A 19,913-nucleotide genomic window follows, 5' to 3' on the forward strand; every position below is an offset into this window, starting at 1 on the left:
CCCCAAACATTCGTAAAGGCCGTTTTCCACGGTATACGGAATTGCGCAATCTGACGTACGTGCGAAGGCGCAAAATTGCGTCGTGTAAAGCGGTGAATTGCTAGAACACATGCGAGAATGCGTGGATGCGAGACGGCAAAATAGCCCCTGTTCTAATTTCGTTCATGCATTCGCGCAATTCCACGCCATTCATTAGAAATGAATGCAGCTCTAACCTGCGCTATTCCGTGCCCCGTGTAAAACGGCCTTAAGAATCAATCAGTCACCGGTCGAAAGTGGGTTTTTAATTATACAGATACGCTACTAAAAAAAAGAAAAAATATTCTACCGGGCGAGAGGGAATGATACGTCATCTTAAGACATCGGTGAGGCAATGATAGGTGGGGAAGGGTTATGGGGAGCGTCTGGGATCTTCTCGGCCCCTTCTCCTCCAGCAGCAGATCCCCATCCCAGACTAGAAGGGAGGTAGGGGGGGGGCGGGAGTCCATAGGGGATCCGTTGAGAGCCTCCCCGTGAGATTAGCACTCAACATCTCGCGCCTATGCAAGCGGACCATCATCATCACCATCGTGTAGTACCAGACTTGATTCGGAGCGATCAGCTCCCCAAACTGCCGCAGTCTCCCTCGCGATCTCAGCTCAGTGGTCCGAAGCCGTTTACGTTTTGCCCGCGATACCTCCACGGGATGTTTACCCATCAACATACTCCCGCGTCGTCTCCTTAAACGCCTTTTTGCGCGGTCGCTCGCGGGTGCAAGCACGTCTTGAGGCCGGAGGACCGTTCGTCTTGTGATCACGCCTCCTGTTTATTGTTGCGAGTCGTCAAGGTAACTAGACGTAGTACTAACACTCAATTAACGTCAGTTGAGGTTGATGGTAACGCTCCTTCAATGTTTTCTACTAAAACATTATGTGCGCTAATTATAATTCTGCATTTTATGATCTTCTCAACCCTTGAACGACTTTGATGGAATGAGTTGGCGCTCAAATATTTCTTCTCTTATTTCGAAATTTCTATTCGAGAATTTCTCGATCGACCGAGAAATCAATCTCAAATTTTGGGTTTTCGTATCTTCTTACCTTTGATCAAATGGATTACTTGAAATTCGTCGCATCTATTTAAATGATTATGGGGTTCCATATGGAAATTTCTGGAAGTGTGATGTTTTCTATTGTCAGAGCGCTTCAAATAATCTGTATTGGAATCGGAAATAATTGGAAAACGCCATGCGTCTATACCTTCACAAAAATAAAATTCAACGTAGATATCTACAGGAAACACTAATTTTATGAATAGAAGCAAACTTATTCAGCTCATATCTTGGATACATGTGTGCTTATGATCATTAACTCGTTTGTGTGAAATTTTTCATTCCACAATTCGTACGGCTTATAATTAGGAAACTATTCGAATCAAATCATAGGCTCTGATTTGAAACGAATCCTATGGGTATATTTTCCTTCATACACAGTTATTGTGTCTAGATTTTTAAGATTCTAAATTTAATACTTTATAAAGGAACTTACTTTCATGGGTAGGGTGGTGTGTGACCTAATCTTATTTTTATTCATGTGGGAAAAATTAAAATAATAAATACCAATCACCTGCGGCTCTCTTTGATAGAGTAAAAAACACTGCAGTTTTTCTCGGTAATAACTCCATCTCTTACTCTTACAGTAAAAATTAATTTTTGTTGATTACCTTTGCGTATTGTGAGGTTAAAATAAATTCCAATGGATTTTTCGCAAGGAGAGTAAATTTCTGATTGATACCTTTATGTGTTTGTTGCAAAGTAGGCGTAAATGTGAACGATTATTTTTACCACTGTTTCTTGATGCTGTGCAGTGGCAACTAATAAACTTTTAATTTTTCTTATTTTGTGATAAACTGCTTAGGCTAAAGAAACCTCTCGAGAAGGCATAAACATTGGAATACTTAATATGAATCTGTAACTGTTACTTACTTTATAAAATGAGTAGGCGATCTCTATGATACATACCTATATCAGCTTTTGGAAGTGTACTCTTGAGCCCTTTTCTGGAACTCCAATGGAAAATCCATGGCATAAATTCCCTCTCAGACTGTATTCATGAAAAAATAAAGCCATCAATATTTTAGTATGAGTCCGTCTTTTTTTACATTTTTAGAGTTAGAGCTTCCGCATGGACCAGCAGTTTGTGTTCCATTTTTGATTTTTTTACTATATCATCCATTTTTTGGGTTTCAGATAAGCCCTATGGATGAATAATCTTAAAAATAAAGTGGGTGATCCTATGATCCTGGAAAAGATAGAGAATCTCCATTTTTTTGGCCCGTGACCAAACGTCCCTCTTCCAACCTTTGGATGACCTAAAAAGAGGGTGCCTCTTTCAAAAGCGCTCTCGAAGCACATTTTCTTGCCAGGAAGAGCATGAAATTCGCATAGGAAACATTTGCAGTAGAAAGTACAGACATTTTCATCATTTCATTAGTATTCTCATGTCTCCCTTAAAAAGCAACCAAATATTGAGGGATAATTATGTACTGAATGCCAAAATATTTAAGCGAAAATAATTGTTACCAAAGCATAATTGCGTTTTTATATCCTTTTACTTATTTTTTAAAATTTTGATTCTTCAATTGGGCAGCATTTGATAAGAATCTCATAGCAAGGTTAATTTCTCACTAAATATATTGTATTTAGAGCAATAAATATGATTGCGTGAATTGTCTTTTGTCTCTAAATTTTATATTTTTTATTTCATCCTTAGGTCGGTCTCAAATTAAAGTCTTTAACTTTTTTTGATGGGTTGATAAAAGTTATTGAGCATGTAAAAAATAGCATGAAGTAACGTGTGACGTGGTATTCAGTTATTCTAATTTATTATACCGTGAAGATGGGACAGCTTTGGAGGCCACATTATGAGGACTGATGGCCTAATAAAAAAAATCGCAGAAGGAAAGACGGAAAAGGAAAGTACTCGAATGAGTTACATAGGACAGGCTATAATGGATGTAAAAGAGAAGAAATGTATCACTATGAAAAAGCCAGCGGATTCGAAAGCGGAATGGAGAGCTGAGTCAAATTAATCTTAGGATTGTTGACTAATGATGATGATCGTTAGCTTAAATTAGGTATTTGCCTCGCTCTCCTCTTGACCTTGGTTTGGTATTTGTATTCTCAACTGTAGTAGCTTAACTAATGCAGAAACCCTATTTATGCATCTCTAGTTCAAACCAACGGAGCTATCAAATCCCTCTTTCAGTTTGAAAGCGTATAAAATCCAACGTAAACATGTTTGCTATCGCTACTTTTTATAAAAACATGGCCCCATCAAAAGACTGTGATCGTTGACTCGGAATGCTTAGCTTTTTATACAATTTTACGGCGCGAAGGTTCACAAAACCTTTTCAAGTTCAGTTTTAAATCGTTTGCTTTTGTTCTTTTCTCAGAGAGAATCATTAAATAGTTTAATATAAAATAAAGCATTAACGGCAAATGTTGTGAAAATCTGAGTCATCAGTAAAAGTTTAATTGTTTATTTAACAGAAGTTTTTGTTAAATTACTAAAGGTTTCGCGGTCCATGTTTGTAGATTTATGGCTTTTTGGGAATATCCCGCGTCAGGTTATTAAAATGGCCGACGTTTCTTCTCCTATGCCGGAGACCTCATCAGGGCGAATGACCGTGTTGTCTTTATTTCGCATCAATTTATAGGTGGTGGGTGGTGGTAGGGAGTTAGGGAGGGTTAGGGAGTAGGGTAGGAGGGTTAGGGACCCCTCCCTAACTCCCTACCACCACCCACCACCTATAAATTGATGCGAAATAAAGACAACACGGTCATTCGCCCTGATGAGGTCTCCGGCATAGGAGAAGAAACGTCGGCCATTTTAATAACCTGACGCGGGATATTCCCAAAAAACCATAAATCTACAGTTTTTGTTAAATTTATTAAATTGAGTTTATTTCTTTTTTCCCCTTTTTATTGAATTCAATTTTTAACGTTGATTACTGTCTTAAGAATTGAATGCAAAATTTTTTGCCAACTTTTTGGTATATTTTTATACCTTCATCTTTTTTGCAATGTGAAGATACTGCTTGGTCGTACTGGTCAGGTGAATAGTGTTCTCCTCCTACCCCCCCTGGCGCCGGGTTAGAATTTTGAACGTATTTATGTTGGCCACAGCTATATTATGGGCACTACTAGTCTCGATCTCTTCAAGCCATTTACAAGAGAACAATATTATTTCTCAAGAATACGACATTGCACATCCATCGGTCCTAAAGAGGCCGACTTTGGTTGAATGTCTCCCATATCTTCGTGAAGTAGAGAAACGCATATTCATTATACCGGGTTGAAATCCTGGTGGCGGCAGAGATTTTCCGTACCCTGCTTGAGTATCATGTGGGGAGCACTGTTAGGACGTGCACTTCGTCCGTCAAATGGAACGTTAAGCCGTAGTCCTCTTGTCGCCTTTCGTAAATAGGAGGCTAATGCCGACCACTGGGGGGTGTTTCAGAGTCTCCCTTTCCGAGCGGATCGGGAGACTTGACGCGGATTCTGCGTCACTTACTATCGGCCAGGCAATCCGTGCGTTTCAGACTGGCTTCCTATCGACTCAAGGCCGGCTTTCCTATCGGATAGAAGTCGAGTGGGCTAGAGGTGCCGGAAACTCATTCCCGTGGCGAGTGGAGATATGTTATATTGCTGTTTTTTATTAAGTATTTGGCTATAATAAAATCATACCACTTTATTTCATGAGTGCTGATATATGCGGATATTCTGATAGAGTAATATAAGTGCAAGTGACTTTAATTCTCGTGCAAATTAGGCGATAAATAGGCAGACTGTATCATTGACGGTACAAGTTCGTTTGCGTTGTTATTTGGACGAGTAATTTGGCAAAAAGAACGTGAAACAAGTTGGAATGCATGGCGTAACGACTTACAAATATGCAGGTAGCATAATGCATTGAATATGTGTCCGTGGGTTAGGAAGTATAACAATTTGTATAGTTTGAAATGATTGTGTGTGTGACTTGACATCGTAGTCACATCGAAATTAGACGTGGTTATGTACCTAATTCAGCTGATTACGTGGTACATGGTTTCAGTACATTCCATGTACATTCTAAATATTCATTTTAATATTAAATACTAGTTCAAGCATAACGGGAATAGCCACGATAACAACTATACCGAAGCTCCCTCATACCATCCTTCTATTTATAGGTTACAAATTTCGGCCTTTTTGTAACAATTGACGGTGGCGCAGCGGGTTAAGGCAGTATGCAGCGAGGTAAAGGTTATAGGTTCGACTCCCTTTTGCAGCGAATTTTTTTTTTGTGGAATTATCGCTCACTGAAATATAATTTAGAAGATGTATTTCAAGTTTCATCAGTAGCAACAATTTGTCATTTTCGTACCAAATAAAATGGTGTTATAGAAATAACCGAGAACGTGCAAAACAGATAACAAACTAACAAAATTATTTTGCGTTATTTTAACGTACATAACTCAAGCCATTACTAATAATGGACACTATTCAACCTATTTTAATCGCTGTATTTCCTTTCAGCGTACCTTCACTTTCACGGAAAAATTGTAAGACGTTTACGGCATATCATGAAGGCCATAACATCATTTATGATGGACAACATAGGCGGATCCAGGGGGGGGGCACGGGGGCACGTGCCCCCCCCAGACCCTCAAAAATATGCAAGATTTTTAATACGCTCCCATTATCATTGCATTCGTTTTGTATTACTAGGTATCCTTGTGCCCCACCCAGAACAAAATCCTGGATACGGCCTTGCTTGTGCCCCTCCCAGAAAAAAATCCTGGATCCGCCCCTGATGGACAATATTAATATTTAATTGAGATACTGAATGAAAATATGACAATTTGGTTAAACAATAGAGTAAGTAAACCATATGTTGTTGGAAAAAATGATGGATATCGCGACTACCAGTAGTTTAGTTCTTAAAAACAATCAACTATGCTCTCACGAGAATGAAAAGAACAAACTCGTTCAAAATTTTCCTTCACTCCCGTAATTTGCTCAAAACGACAGGGTATTACGTTAAAAAAAACTACAGACGAACAATTCTAAAATAATTTTACCCGGCAACAACGTCAATTATGTGACAATGTATCAATTAGCACTTATTTATGCCCGTACATACCTTTCGCCTCCCTTGTCAAGTATCAAATCTTGCGGGAGGTTATTTTCGCTGCTCACTTGTCAATTGAAAATTGTGACGTTTTCTCGTTTCCCGGAGGAGGATGACTGTTGACGTCATACCAAAAGCGGAACGCTTTCCGATAGTATGTGTGAAACGCACGGAAGACGAGCGTAGGATAGGTTCCCGATCGACTCGGAATGAATCCGTTTCCGACGCCGCCAATCCTACGAGACTCTGAAACACCCCCCTGGTTTCTCTCCACCTAACCAAACTGCAAATGACCAAAGATGTCGGTCGCCTCGTCCAATTATCTATCTTTGGTGGAGAGACCAAACAAAATTGAGGAAACAAGCTGGCGGGCAATGTAACTGGGGTGTGGCGCGAGCTGCCCCAGCGATACATGAGGCTCAATGTTCAATGATGGCCCAGAGATTTCTCTCTAGTTCTCCCATTGCAACCATGGGGAATAATTTCTAAACTGTAGAAGCACCCAAAAAATACGGAAAGATTGGCAACCCTACTAGTCGAATTAAATCCAGCCATCTTTATCTCAACTTTATCGTAAGGGAGATGAGAGTAAGGCGCGTGAGATGGAATTTGGAGGATGATAGACAAATATACTGAAGGCCGGTTTTATAATGTCTAAATAGCTTTAACCGGAACACGATATTGTCGTAACCTCAACTTGAGAATATTTAAAAGTTGAGATAAAACGAGTAGATCAGAATAACATTCAGTAACAGGTGATCTTAAGTGAAAGACATCGTTAAGTCTGATTTTCAAGTACTGAAAAAAGTTTAACTACACATTATAAACCGGCCCTTGAGAGCGTGAAGAAGGGCTTAATATCACCGGTGAGGTGAGGATTTTGCTAAAGGAGACTAAAAGGAGGCTATAAGGTGTGAATAAATCACATCGTTAAAGTTCATAAGGACGCTGTGGCCTGTAGTAGTGGAAAGAATATTCGGTAAGAAGCAGAAGGAGGAATGTTCATTGAGATAATCCAGGGAGAATGGCGTTGAATTCTAAAATTGAGGCGGAATGAAATAGGTTCTTTAGCTTTTGGCTCAGAGGTCAAAAGTTGAGTAGGCTGAGCCACCAAGCATGACGTGTAATGAGGACGCCACGAATTGACTTTCCGCAGCCGTGTTCCCTGCTCTCAGACTTACTCGTGCAAACTTTTCATATTCCCCTTGCAGTACAGTAATTTGACAAGTATTCAGTTGAAAAGTTATACGAACGATTACCTAGGTTCTCTACTCCATTGTGGAAATTATGGTTTTGAGTACGCAGCCCTGCTTCGAGTCTCGAGAAAGGAAAATCATTTATTTTTTTGCTGTAGGATTTTTGAATTTGACCGTCATAGCTCCTGAAGATCTCTGTTTTAATTATTTCCTTACCAGAAGTTATTGATAAATTTATTGACTATTGTATTTACAAATAGTAATGTAAAGCAAGTATGTGTAACTTTGCGTATGTCTGAGAGTTCCACCTTACTGTGGGCTTTATAAAGAATTTAAATGTCTCCATAAATTTTGTCCCTAGTTTTCTTTATTATTTCGTATATTTAGTTAATTTAATGAATCCGGCGATGAAATTAGCTAAAAATTTAGCGAAAATTAAGCTAGATTCCGAAAGATATTAAGTTATTAGAATATTTTCACAGTGTAATTTCTCGCCTCATGGCGCACGTTTCTTAATCTACGATTTAAAGACCTCGGTTCCAGTACCTGATACGGAAGCAGCTGAAAATTTTTTCCACATGATGACTTGATAATGTCATTTTTAAGCTAAATATCTTGGAAGTGACTAAACGGCCTAATCTGAAAATGACGCATCGACTAGTCGTTTGCGGTCACGGAGTGTATGGTCGGTTTTAATGGAATTAGCCTTTATCAGGAGAACTTTGTGGCATTTCCTTTAACGTGATTATATGGTTTTGAAAATGTGTCTAAGAGTGTTTACAGCTCCAAGGTCATACAACTTGTTCTTAAGTTTCGTTCCCTGTTAAGGTCTTGCGATTAGAAAAGAAAATGAGAAACAGGAAATACCTGTCGTCTTAACTACTTTGCCGGTACATATATCTATATTTTATCAGTATAAATTTGGAAAAAGAGAAAAGATTCTTGTGACCACTGATTATGTCAAATATGTGAAAGCTCTTAAGAGAACGCTTCACTACCGATTAGCCGGTCTTTTTTCGTTACTTATTTCTTTTTTAAATTACGCTACCAATTTGAATGTCTTGTCTTTTGGTTTCCATTTTATTTTATGTTGCGCATTAGGTTGCCTCTTTCCTAGCCGTCCACCAAATCACTTCCTTACCTAACCCTTTTATTTTCCCAGTGATCGATACGGTCTATCTGGGGTGTTTTTATTTCTTTCAATAACGCCATTATCATGAAATTTTCAGAATATTTTGATTAGAATTATGACAGAATTTGCTTGTATCGTATTTATGAAGGTTTGCTCCAAAATTTAGCTGTACAATTTTTTTAATTGAAATGCATTAAATTATTTTTTATTAAAATTTCGACGAGGTTTTATTCTATATGATTCCGTTAGAAAAACTATTCCTGTACATTTTTAAGACTTAACTCTCCTATTTGCGCTAATCTTCACTTCTTGCCTATTTTATGAGGGCCGCTCGCTACTAATGCAAATAGTATTATTTCAACCGCTAGAATAACGATTGTTACACGTATGTCTTTGATACAGCTACTGAAGGTGTCTTTTCATATTGTAATGAAGGTTTCTTAAGTTTTGGACGAAACCGAGCAATATTTCCTAGGAACTTTGATGAATGTGTTCAACGAATCCAGTTGATTAAGTGCGTCCATTATTTGCGTCAATAGCATCAATTAAATTACAGCGAATCGATAAACCATGGTAAAATCAGGTTCATCACATATGAACATTATTCATTTTTAACCGTACCTTTCCCATCCATTTTTCCCTCCACGTTTAGAATTTTGCCCCTGATTACAAAACAATGTAATTTTGATACCAATGCAGATTTTCTGGTGAGCTACTTTGGTGATTTAGTCGTAAGGGATGTAAGAATATTAGGAGCTTGAAAAATGTAACATAGTTAAGGAATGTATACATGTAAATGTCTTTGAAGCGGTATGCTAAGATAGAAGCAAAGTTTTTGAAAAGCAGTGTAGGAACCCTTGCAAGAAAATATTCTTCTCCGAAGAAAATGATGTCAAAATTTGTTTTTACAAAAGTGTTAGTTGCGAGCCAGCATTTTATGAAAGTATTATTTTGAGTGATTTTTCCTTAAATCATTGCATTTCTCAGATTTTTTGGAGTCTTATTATATTCCTGACATCTGTATTGGATTTTCTGTGTCCAAATAATCATGGGTCCAAATCATCCAAATAATCTTGAATATTTTCCTAATTTGATAGCTTAGCCCTAATGTAATCATTTTTTAAATGTTATTCAAAACCATAACACTGAGTAATTTATCGTCACGCTGAATTCCATGCGTTAATCTATAGTTATTGCTTTCATTCCTTGAGTTACCGAAGGTTCTTCTTCATGCACCCCAAGTAATTATCTCTTTTCTTCCTAGGAAGACAAATCCTTCAATGTTTTCCACAACTACTCGATATTGACTGTTTCTTCTAAAAATGTAATTCTCGATTTCAATAAGATGTGTTTTTATTACGAAAATTTAATGCCAGGACTAATTATTTATCAAGTTAATGAAGCAACTTAGGTGGCAGAGCATACAATATTTAAAGTTTAGCTAGGCTGATACGTCCGTTTAGATGACGTCAATTTTTCCGTGTGTAATAATGACCTGGGTCAACGACTCCATTTTAAAGAGGACGAATCACTCCTTCTCGACCAGTCGCATTTTGCCCGTTTTCGCGACAAATCAGTCGCTTAAAAAGTCAGGTACGTTATCATACACCTAGCATGAAATTCGCCGTGAAAAAAATCACTTGCCTTTGCCAAGATTCGAACCCGGATAAGCCAAATGATATTTTCATTGCGAACTACAATTTTCGTAGGTATAACTTTGCACATGGGAGCGTGACTGCGTACGAAGTCACTTATCCAATGCAGTGCTTAGAAATTAACTTATCATCTAGGAATTTTCAGACTACATATGCTTAGTTTACCCTTTACGAAATTTTCTTATATCTCAAGCATAAAATTTCTACGTCTTAGAAATTTTTGAGGTAAACTTTTATACGCGTAATATACAGAAAATTTTTATTAAGGGTCTACTCCATGAACCCCGGAAATATAATGATGATACCTATGTTTTCAGTGACCTATCACCAAAATAGACCAGCCGAGTGGGAGTGATAGGTCTTATCGAGAAGGGCCATTACTGTTCTCAGAGCTATGAATTAAAAATGCGAAAATGTTATTTCTTTTTTATCTGGATTTAAAGGTCTTAATTATTTTTATTGGCAGTGCATGAATGCAGAGCGGAATGAAATTGTCATCGAGGTGTGTCTGGGCGGTCCTCATTTTTGGGTTCAACGGGATTAGTTTGTCTGCCTTAGCCGCAGTCATTTCGACAACCGAATCTCCTGGCCAAGTCCACCCTCAAGCTGTCTGCCCGAATCAACTCTGCAGTTCATCCTCCCAGGAGAAGGTTCGGTGAGTTATTCTTCTTGCTAAGGAGTTATTACGGAGAGGTTTTATGTGGTTTCGATTTTCTCGATAATTTTGGCTTTATATTTATGTACAATCACTTGTTGCTTGTGCAGAATGAGATAAGTCATCCTTCAGCATTTATACGTGATTTGGTTTCATATTTTATTTACTGATAAATTTCAATTCAACTGTTCCTAGATGAACTAGTGGGATATCGAAGTTGTCATACTGGTAGAAATGAACCATTTGTAATAAAATGGAGTTAATCGTGTGCCCTTATTAATGACGCAGTAGCTTGGAAACCCGTTGGACTTAGATAAGTGGAGAATTACGAGCACTTCAATTCTCCTAGTAAGAAAAGGAACAGATATTCTGATCCGAAATTTTGAATTCGTATTTACTTTTTTTGACTTTAAAATATGTTAATCATGTATTTACTTCGCAGGATTTTAGTTTTTTGCTCAATTATGAGTCAGTACATATCAGGATGAATGTATTAAATGGAATGTTCTATTCCGAACATTTCCCTACTCTCGCCTCAAGAAGTGTTATATCTAAAGGTTGGTTGGGATGGGCGAGGGCACACCCCACACCATGCTTAGTCACAAGCTTTCAATATCATATATTCAGGGTAAGGGGAGTTCCTTTCCCTGAGCTGCCATGCACCGCGAGGATCTTGTTAGGACTATCCGAACTCCCGACAAGAATTCCAAAGGGTTCCCTCGGCAATTCTCTCAACTCATCCCTCACCTTCCCGAACCATCCTTTGAGTTGAATCTGCTGCGGAATGAGTTGCATTTACGCAGCTAGCACATTCGCTCAGTTGATTAGAGCGTTTTGCTAACTACGCGAAGGTCGATAGTGCGATCCCTTCGTGGGCCAAATTTTTTTTTTGCTTCAGCGGCAGAGGGTTCGGGTGAGATATCGAGCCAGTGGCGTAGCCAGGAATTTTGTTCGGGTGAGTCCAAAATCAGAGGGAGGAATTTTTGGAAAACAGGGTGCTAAGGAGAGGGTTTTTAACCAATTTTAATACTTTTCACAATCGAAAAACTTCACTGGTCAAAGAAATCTTCTGTACATTCATAATTTTCCAATATTTTGTCTTCTTTTATGAAGCAAAGTAATTGTCATGTTAAGTAAAAACTTTTGGGCTATGTCGCCCCGTCAATTTAGGGGTGGCACCAACATTTTCCGACCGACCGATGCTGACCGCTTTCTGAATTCGGAAAGCGACCAGTATCGTTCGGGAAACGTTGGGGCCATCCAAAACAATTGACGCGGCGGCATAGCCCAAAGTTTTTATGTAACATGACGAGTACCCGCGCAAGTTTTAACGAAGAATTACAGAGTAATTGTGTTTTATATTTCGGGGGGGTCCGGACCCCCCGCCCCCTTCGGTACGCCACTTTACCTACTATACAGGTCATGGAATCATGTGTTTGTCCAAACATGAAAATTGAAAGAAAGGACTTCATTGTCCTTAATTCGCTTATGAATGAAGACATTATTCTCACATCCTACCTGATACTGCGCATTTTAACTATTTATGAGACTACGTGGTTTTGATTCATCGTAATTAATCGCCAAATGTTCAGATTCTTTTGCATTAGTGTGCTGATTGTAGTTATCCACTGTTTTCAGATGGTGCAGATGTGATCCGATTTGTGTTAAATTTGGAGACTGCTGCTACGATTATGGCAAAGAAGAAAGTGGAAAACAGAACGTTGAATATCAGGAACCATTCGGAGAAGCGGAACCGAAGTGCACCTACGTACCCAATCTGGTAAGAAAATACAATTCTTTCTTGAATTGCAAAAAAATCTCAATCGCTCTCATAAAAAATGCCCAAACAAAATATAAAATTAAGTGACGTGTATTTATGATCAGAATGAAAGAAGAGAGAAGTATGTCCACAATCAATACCCATACTTGTAAAAGAAGTATCAATGGAAAATTACACTCCAGCAGCTTAGTTGTTGTAATAGAGGTTCCATTATTCCAGGCGTAGAGAACCTTTGGAACTGTACAAGTACTTCATGAGATTTTAACCTTAAATATATTGCGTGAATACCCTGGTGCAGCTGCACAAGGTAAAGCGACGCGGGGTGCCTCTTTAAGTATTTGATGGCTATCGAAATTCATGAATGGCATTTTTTGCGTTCCAAGGGATAAAAATGAAAGTACATATATAAAATTATTACTGCCCTTCACTTTTGGTATTTATACCGCCCACTATGCTTAATATTAAGAAATTGATTAATATTATTGTTTATTAATTTATAATTTTATATTTATTGATTAATTATTTAATAAGAAAAATTAAATAACTTTTATGAATAAATAAAAAAACTTTTCAAAACTTGCCGTCCCCTGAAATCTGCCGTTCGGGACCCGTGCCCCCTTTTCCTGCCCTGGTTCCGGGCTTGCCCAGAACCATTAAGTAAGTATAAGTATATACTCGCTCTATGCCAGAACCCATGCATCGAAAATCCTGTTTTGGAGAAATCGCTGGAGTCACGTACTTCCAGTGTTTTCCTCGACATTCCCATTCCTCATGTGATTTAATTTTGTGAACTCTTGGTCGTGGTTATGGATATATTTCATGAGTAACTGGAAAATATGCTGTGTGTGGGCAACTTACTAAATAAATAAACTGAATGTCGTCTTCCCTATAGCGCTAAATTTCGACCGGGACGCACCGAAACGGCGTAACGGCACCTCTCGGAGAAAAAAGGGTTATAATAAAAAAGTCATCGTTTTTATGCTTGGTTCAAAATGGTTCCTCATTGTAACTTTTATTACAAGTTTGATAAATCGGAATTTTTTTATGGGGAACTCTGGATAATATTTGAAAAATATTTATGAATAAAATGTATGATTATGCGTTCCCGTAACCTATACTTTTTAGAAATTAAGCACAGGCTCCCTATCCACTTATCTGAATGAGTTTCTTCCTCTCAATCCCCACTAAAATATATTGTCAATTCGTCAGGAGATAGTCTAGTTAACTCTTCCTCGAAGGCACAGTTTAGGGACCAACAGAATAGGGTGGTTTCCTATTATTTTTTTATTGCCTAAATTGAAAGATTATTACTCCTGGAGTTCGTATTTCACGCTTTTAAATTTTTAAATGACGATATCTATTTTTCGCGATTAAATGAAAAGTGAAAATTTTCAAGCGCGCGAAAACGCGACGCGTAAGTATGAATGCCGGGAAATCTCTCCGCGTGACGTATTTTTGGTTCCCGTTGCCGCCCTGCGAGGTGACCTTGAGGCGAGGCTTAGCGCTGATACGACGCAGGCTGCTAGCGGGTAGCCTAGTACCCTGTTGGCTGGTAGCGTTTGGCTTAAATAAGGATTATTAATAACTTATCAAACGAGGAAAACTTTCCGACCTTAGCCAGTTTTAATAAGTGATTATTAAGACATGTTTCCCTGAGCTCTGCGCCTCATGCATGCATTGGTAACCTCAGATGATTTATAACTCCTATCATCTCCTATAGAAACTAGGTCCCTGTGGCGTCACGTGGAGTGGCATCGCATGGGCGCCAATCTGGCCCTTTTCAAATGAGGATAAAAATGGACCATTGCCATTCGTCTAACCCGGTATTTCTAAAACAAAATAATTTGTGTATTATGAATACACTAATGGTGGGTAACGAATCGCAATCAATGCCTTTCGTTTTCTTTGATGAAGGAAACCACCCTATTCCGTGACGCAGGGGCGGTCTGGCCGTCTCGGATAGTCGGAAATCGTCGAGGGCCCAGAGGCCCAGAGCTTAGGGGGCCCCCACAATGCTCGCGTTTATCGTTTTTTTTACATTTCAGTGCAGATTCAAGGAATAAATTCACTAAATAGATAATAGAACCATTATGCATTATTAAACTTTATTAGCTGAGAAATTCTCACTTTTCGCTATATTTTTTCTTACGAAATTGCTAATTTCTATTAACACTTACCTAGTTTTTAAGAGCCAGAATAGCGTCAAAATCCATTTCCGGGAATGCAATTTCCCAAAATTTTCCGGATGAAGACCCCCGATTCCCTAGGTAAGGTGGGCCTAATCATGAGGCTAGGCCGAGAGCCCCATATCACCCCAGACCGCCGGTGCTTCCACGTTTTCTCCGTCTCATCATACTGTTGGTGGAAAGTGTAAATTCTTCTGATTTTCGACCATTTGCTGCCTTTGACTCCCGTATTCCGAGGCTCATCTGTCACTGCCGCACTGTAGTGAAGTCGTCAACTTATCTGCGATTAGGGCCTCATATTTTCGAGGTCGACGACGGACCGATAAATGGTAAAAAAAAAAAAGCGGTGGCAAAAAGCGGAACTATTTCGTTTTGTAAACTCTATTCGAGAGCTGATTAAGGATCCCATATTTTGTTTAAAAAGTTCCCTCATGGTAGCATCGCGGAATGTAAATGTTGAAGAAAGTTCTTTGAAAACGGCCGAATGGCTTACCTGCATTCAGTTTAATTTCAAAATCCTGAAAATTATATCTTTCCATATATATACTCCAAATTCCTCCATGTACGTATTTTCATCACTTTTATGCTTTCTTCCGATTGCCTTCATACTTTTATTTCTTCATACTTCATACTGATTATATACATACCTTTGAAATATGCACACAGCTTTGAGACAGTAAATTGCAGAGGCGAAGTAAGGGGATGAGCGGGGGAATTATTGATTTTAATTCTGAAATAATTCAAGTTATGGTAATCTTTAATGTGACTGTCCAATTTTTTTTATTTCACTAGTTTAACAAACATTGATGAAAATGAATTCATGAATATCTACAAGCCACTTGCTTAAGCATATTCCCAGAACTCATACGCCGCTAGGTATTGCATACCACCAAGGCGCCGCGAAAAGTAATGGGCCTATCTTTTAATTCTCGCAATTAAGAAAAAAAAATTCTCCTGATACTATAACGGTTATTCTACTGTATTTGGACAAATAATGGTTCTATAGAGTCTACGATTATGATTTTAAAAATTTTATGGAAAAAAAAACATGAACTAAACAATTAGTGGCACCAGGATGGTATGCAATACTTCTCAGTAAAAGGGAGGGCTCAGGGACCTCTTTGAAAAAAATTATAGTGGTGTAACCTATGCAGCTAACGGATTAATTTTGTACCCGATTTAATACCGAACAGTACTAGAAAGTTACCCTGATTACTGATATTTTTCTCTTTGCTCTGAAATTACAGTGGACAAACAGTCCCCCAGGCTCATCCTACACTATCCACTGCATGAATACTTCAATTTTAATAAGCCTGAAACATCGATGTGCTAGCTTTATAAATCCTGAATTGTACTGAAAAGACTTTCAGAACAATCTTTTGTAGCATATACTATGATAGAAATTTTAAATGACACAACATCATTTAAAACTTAGATTGCAGAAAATTACTTGTTTAAAACCCAATAATGCTGATTTTATTATTCTCACTGGCTTTGATGTTGGGTAGTGGGTAGTAGTAGCATCCATATATTTTCACATGAGGCCACTTTTTCAACTTCAAGCATGCATAACTTACATTATTTATAGGAAAAGTGACAGCATGTCCATCCATGTACTTTGCCAATGGTGGAAGGTGAAGGGAAGTGTTTCAAAGTCAATATGCTAAATTTAAATTAAATTTAAAAATTAAGAGAAATTTTATATACTTAATTTGAGTATTACTATTTATCTATGAAATTATGAGTTTTGAAAACTCTTCAGGAAGATTCAAAGCAATGGTACCAGAAAATAACCTCAGAATTTAATTTTCATTCTCAGGGATGGCACTTGATTGTGTCATCGTGTGCCTTTGGGTCAAAAGCTAGTCCAAAAGTCAACCGGTTGAGCGAGCAGCTTTGCAATGGCAGTGGAGAAGTACAATCCCATTTGCTTGACATCCCGGTCACCTCTGCTACAACTGGAAGGACTTACAAGAATGTTCATTGTGCTGTCTGCAATGAAGATGCGGAAAATCTTCTGCCACAGACAGCTGTGTTACTAGCTGATGGTGAATTTTCAGTGGAAGATGCTCATTATCTAGATGGTAGCCTCTCTTGGGTGCAAGTTTCTAAGTACTCGTCAAAAGGCCCTTTCAGTACTACAGAAGAAAATTCTGTGGGAGCAGATGACTATTCTCATATAGAAAGTGACTATAGTCCCATAGAGATGTTCAAGAGTGTCTTTTCCCCCCTAAACATGTCTCTCTCAAACCTAAATTTCAGTGACGAATTTCACCAACCAGACTTTTCTGATCCTGAAATCCCATATGGAGAGAGGAATCTTAATGACGAAATGGGAAAGGAAATGCCTCAGGAAAACTTCAACAAGGTCACTCCTCCAGAATTTACTTCAGACTTAATGAGCAACTCCAGTAACCGCCATGCCTTAAGAGCTCTAAAATACTTGTTGAGTAAAGACTTTTGGGGAGATGTTCACTCTGCATCAAGTTCTACGAAAGGTTTTATGGACTTCAGTGGGGAATTGATGCAGCAGAAGGAGAAACAAAAAAAATCACCTGAAAACTTCAGGAATACATCAAGATATCAACTGTTTCTCAGTGGAGAGTTCATGCAACGTTGTAAAAATGTAATCAATTCTTGTGAAAAAAGTTGGGAGGGGTGGCATGATGATACCCATAATCTATGTATCTCATACACAATGCCAGTTTATAAGTATGCAAAAGGAATGGTTTCAGTATTCAAAAATCCACATTGTGCTTTGTGCAACCATGTAGCTATTGATGAACTTGAGTGTCTGAATAGGCTGCCTGTACCATTTAATATGGAGATTGAAACTTTTATTTCAACACAGGTGAACTTCAGTTTTGGTAATGTTACTGCTGGGCATGAAAAATGTGGTATGAAGACTGTTTGGGACCCATTGTTTAAGCAATGCTACCACCTTGACGATGAAGAAGGAAACAGAAATTATTCAATGACGGTGTATCTAACTCCCAATCCCCCGACCAAATCTTCTGTAGTTCCAAAACAGGATGAGACTGTGCTTGAAAATGCTATAAATTTTGATGATGGTTGTAAAAATACCACATTAATGACAATGAGTGATGTCCAATGGTACTTGGGGTATGCTTTTTTTGGAGTCTCTATGACTTGCCTTATTTTGCATTTGGTCTCATATGCATACCCAAGGAAGTTTTTTGAGTTATCTTCCGGGGAAAACTCAAAATCATTTTATTCGTCTCCTACGTCCCTAGAGGGTAGACAAATCACTGGAAATTCCTTTTTAATCCTCTCATGGCTACTCTTGATTGGCCAGTTATTGTTTGTAGTTGGAGTTCCCCGTACAGAAGTAAGAGAGGTATGTCTATCAATTGCAGTTTTTCTCAATTTTCTTTCACTTGCTGCTGTTTCTTGGCTCTCCGTTTTTTGCCTTCAAGTTTTTGCATCTCATTTTTCTCTTCAATCTTTTAAAGCTATGAGCTCCCTAGAATCTGGATCTGGGCCTCCGCCATTGAAACTCAGTCTTATTGCTTGGATAATTCCTATTGTATTTTCAAGTCTGTTTTTAAGTTTTGATTTAGTACCTGGTGATTTAAAACCATGCCTTGCAAGAGGTGGAGCTTGCTGGTATGGTGACACAGTGAGTTTTAGAATATTTTTTGTACTCCCAGCTTTGCTTATGCTTGCTGGAGATGGTTGCATTTTTACAGCAATTATTTTTGGTACACATGATACGAGGGAGAGAAATAGATCAACCTCCACGAGAAGGAAAAGTAAATCTGGTAGACAGTGCAGTGCTGTTAGAAGTTATGATCATTTCTACTTTAGGTTTTGTGCTAGGCTGGGAATCATAATGACTATTTCTTGGTCATGTGCTGCTATTGCTTCGATATGGAATGTGCGCTCTATGTGGTATGGGTATGTGATTTTTTCTGGATTTCAAGGAATTTATATATTCTTGGCTTCTGGGTCCAAAGCTAGAATTACCGATTTGATTTGGGCCAAATATAAGGGACAGCAGGAGCCAGTAATTAGAGAGAGAAGCATAAAAAGATATTCAAAAGCAGCTAAAAACATATGAAGTGGCATATGTATTATTTATCACATTATCACTTCAGAGCTACATCCTGTGTAGAATACTGAGGACCTTGTCTCAGGTATATGAGAGATAGAGGGAGACAAATAAAAATACTCATGCAGAAGTGAGCGACTGGCAGCTGTAATACAGAACACATTCAAGCAATGGAAAACCATGCAATTTCCTTGCTTTCTTTCAGGGGTAAGCATGTCACCACTGTGATTGGTCATATGTAGGAGTAGAATGCTGGACTATGAGAAATGAATGAATGCTTAGAGAATTAAGGTGAAAGGTAGCACGATGCTGGGAAAAAGATTTCATCAAGAGGTATTTACTCAGTTATCAGAACTTATGTGGGTATGATCTAAATATGCAATAAAAAAATGAACACTACACTTATTCATGATAATAACATTTGGTTCCATCCCGTGCATTTTTATACTCATCATCCTGGATTTTGACACCTGTTCCATGTTTTGCATAGCATCAAAACCATAGCAGATGTGTATTAAGGGTGTGGAATAGAACCTTAAGTTTTAATCTAATGAGTGATATCATAAAAATCCACCAAGAGAATGTCAGTAACATCACCTTATATTCAAGACTCATTTTTCCATTATGTCAAGTAAAATGTCTAATACATAACTGAAGTAAGATGGATTTTTGATTCATGAATGTTTTATTATCAGGCAATTTTGAGAGTTATTGATTAAACATGTGAAATTTTAATCACGAGGAAAGAACTCTTGTGCAATTGTGTGCAGTTTTCATACAATACAAACTCTCACATGATTAACATTTATGAGTTCAAAATGCGACTGGGAAACAGTGCGTAGTGGAATTTTTCAACGGAATCATACATTTATCTAAGAATGTTATTTTTATTAATTTTTTGTTCCTAATTAAGAAATATTACTTTTTGGTTTGTATTTTTTAGAAATGGTTTAATAAATGCTTACGATGGTTGTATGTAAATTTTTTATTATCCTCTGGTGATTTATCAAGTGCTACATCATGCCAAATAGTAAAGGAATGAGCTGATGAAATAGTTGCTATTAGTGGTGCATGGGAGTTGTTAA

General features: G+C 38.1%; 1 protein-coding gene across 1 annotated transcript; it reads left to right on the forward strand.

The window, feature by feature from the left end:
* Positions 1-522: 522 nt before the first annotated feature.
* On the forward strand, positions 523-19,803 carry LOC124165849. The gene is made up of 4 exons (XM_046543377.1): positions 523-826; positions 10,602-10,790; positions 12,429-12,570; positions 16,576-19,803. The coding sequence occupies exons 2-4, from the start codon at positions 10,609-10,611 to the stop codon at positions 18,835-18,837; spliced, it is 2,586 nt and encodes an 861-aa protein (XP_046399333.1). The 5' UTR covers positions 523-826; positions 10,602-10,608; the 3' UTR covers positions 18,838-19,803.
* Positions 19,804-19,913: the final 110 nt, after the last annotated feature.

The sequence above is a fragment of the Ischnura elegans genome, chromosome 1 (genome assembly GCF_921293095.1).
Source record: "Ischnura elegans chromosome 1, ioIscEleg1.1, whole genome shotgun sequence".
NCBI lineage: Eukaryota > Metazoa > Arthropoda > Insecta > Odonata > Coenagrionidae > Ischnura > Ischnura elegans.

Coding starts and splice junctions, on each gene's coding strand:
- LOC124165849 (XM_046543377.1), top strand. CDS start 10,609: ATGCAGAGCGGAATGAAATTGTCATCGAGGTGTGTCTGGGCGGTCCTC. Junction 10,791..12,428: donor TCCTCCCAGGAGAAGGTTCG/GTGAGTTATTCT, acceptor CACTGTTTTCAG/ATGGTGCAGATGTGATCCGA. Junction 12,571..16,575: donor GCACCTACGTACCCAATCTG/GTAAGAAAATAC, acceptor TTTCATTCTCAG/GGATGGCACTTGATTGTGTC.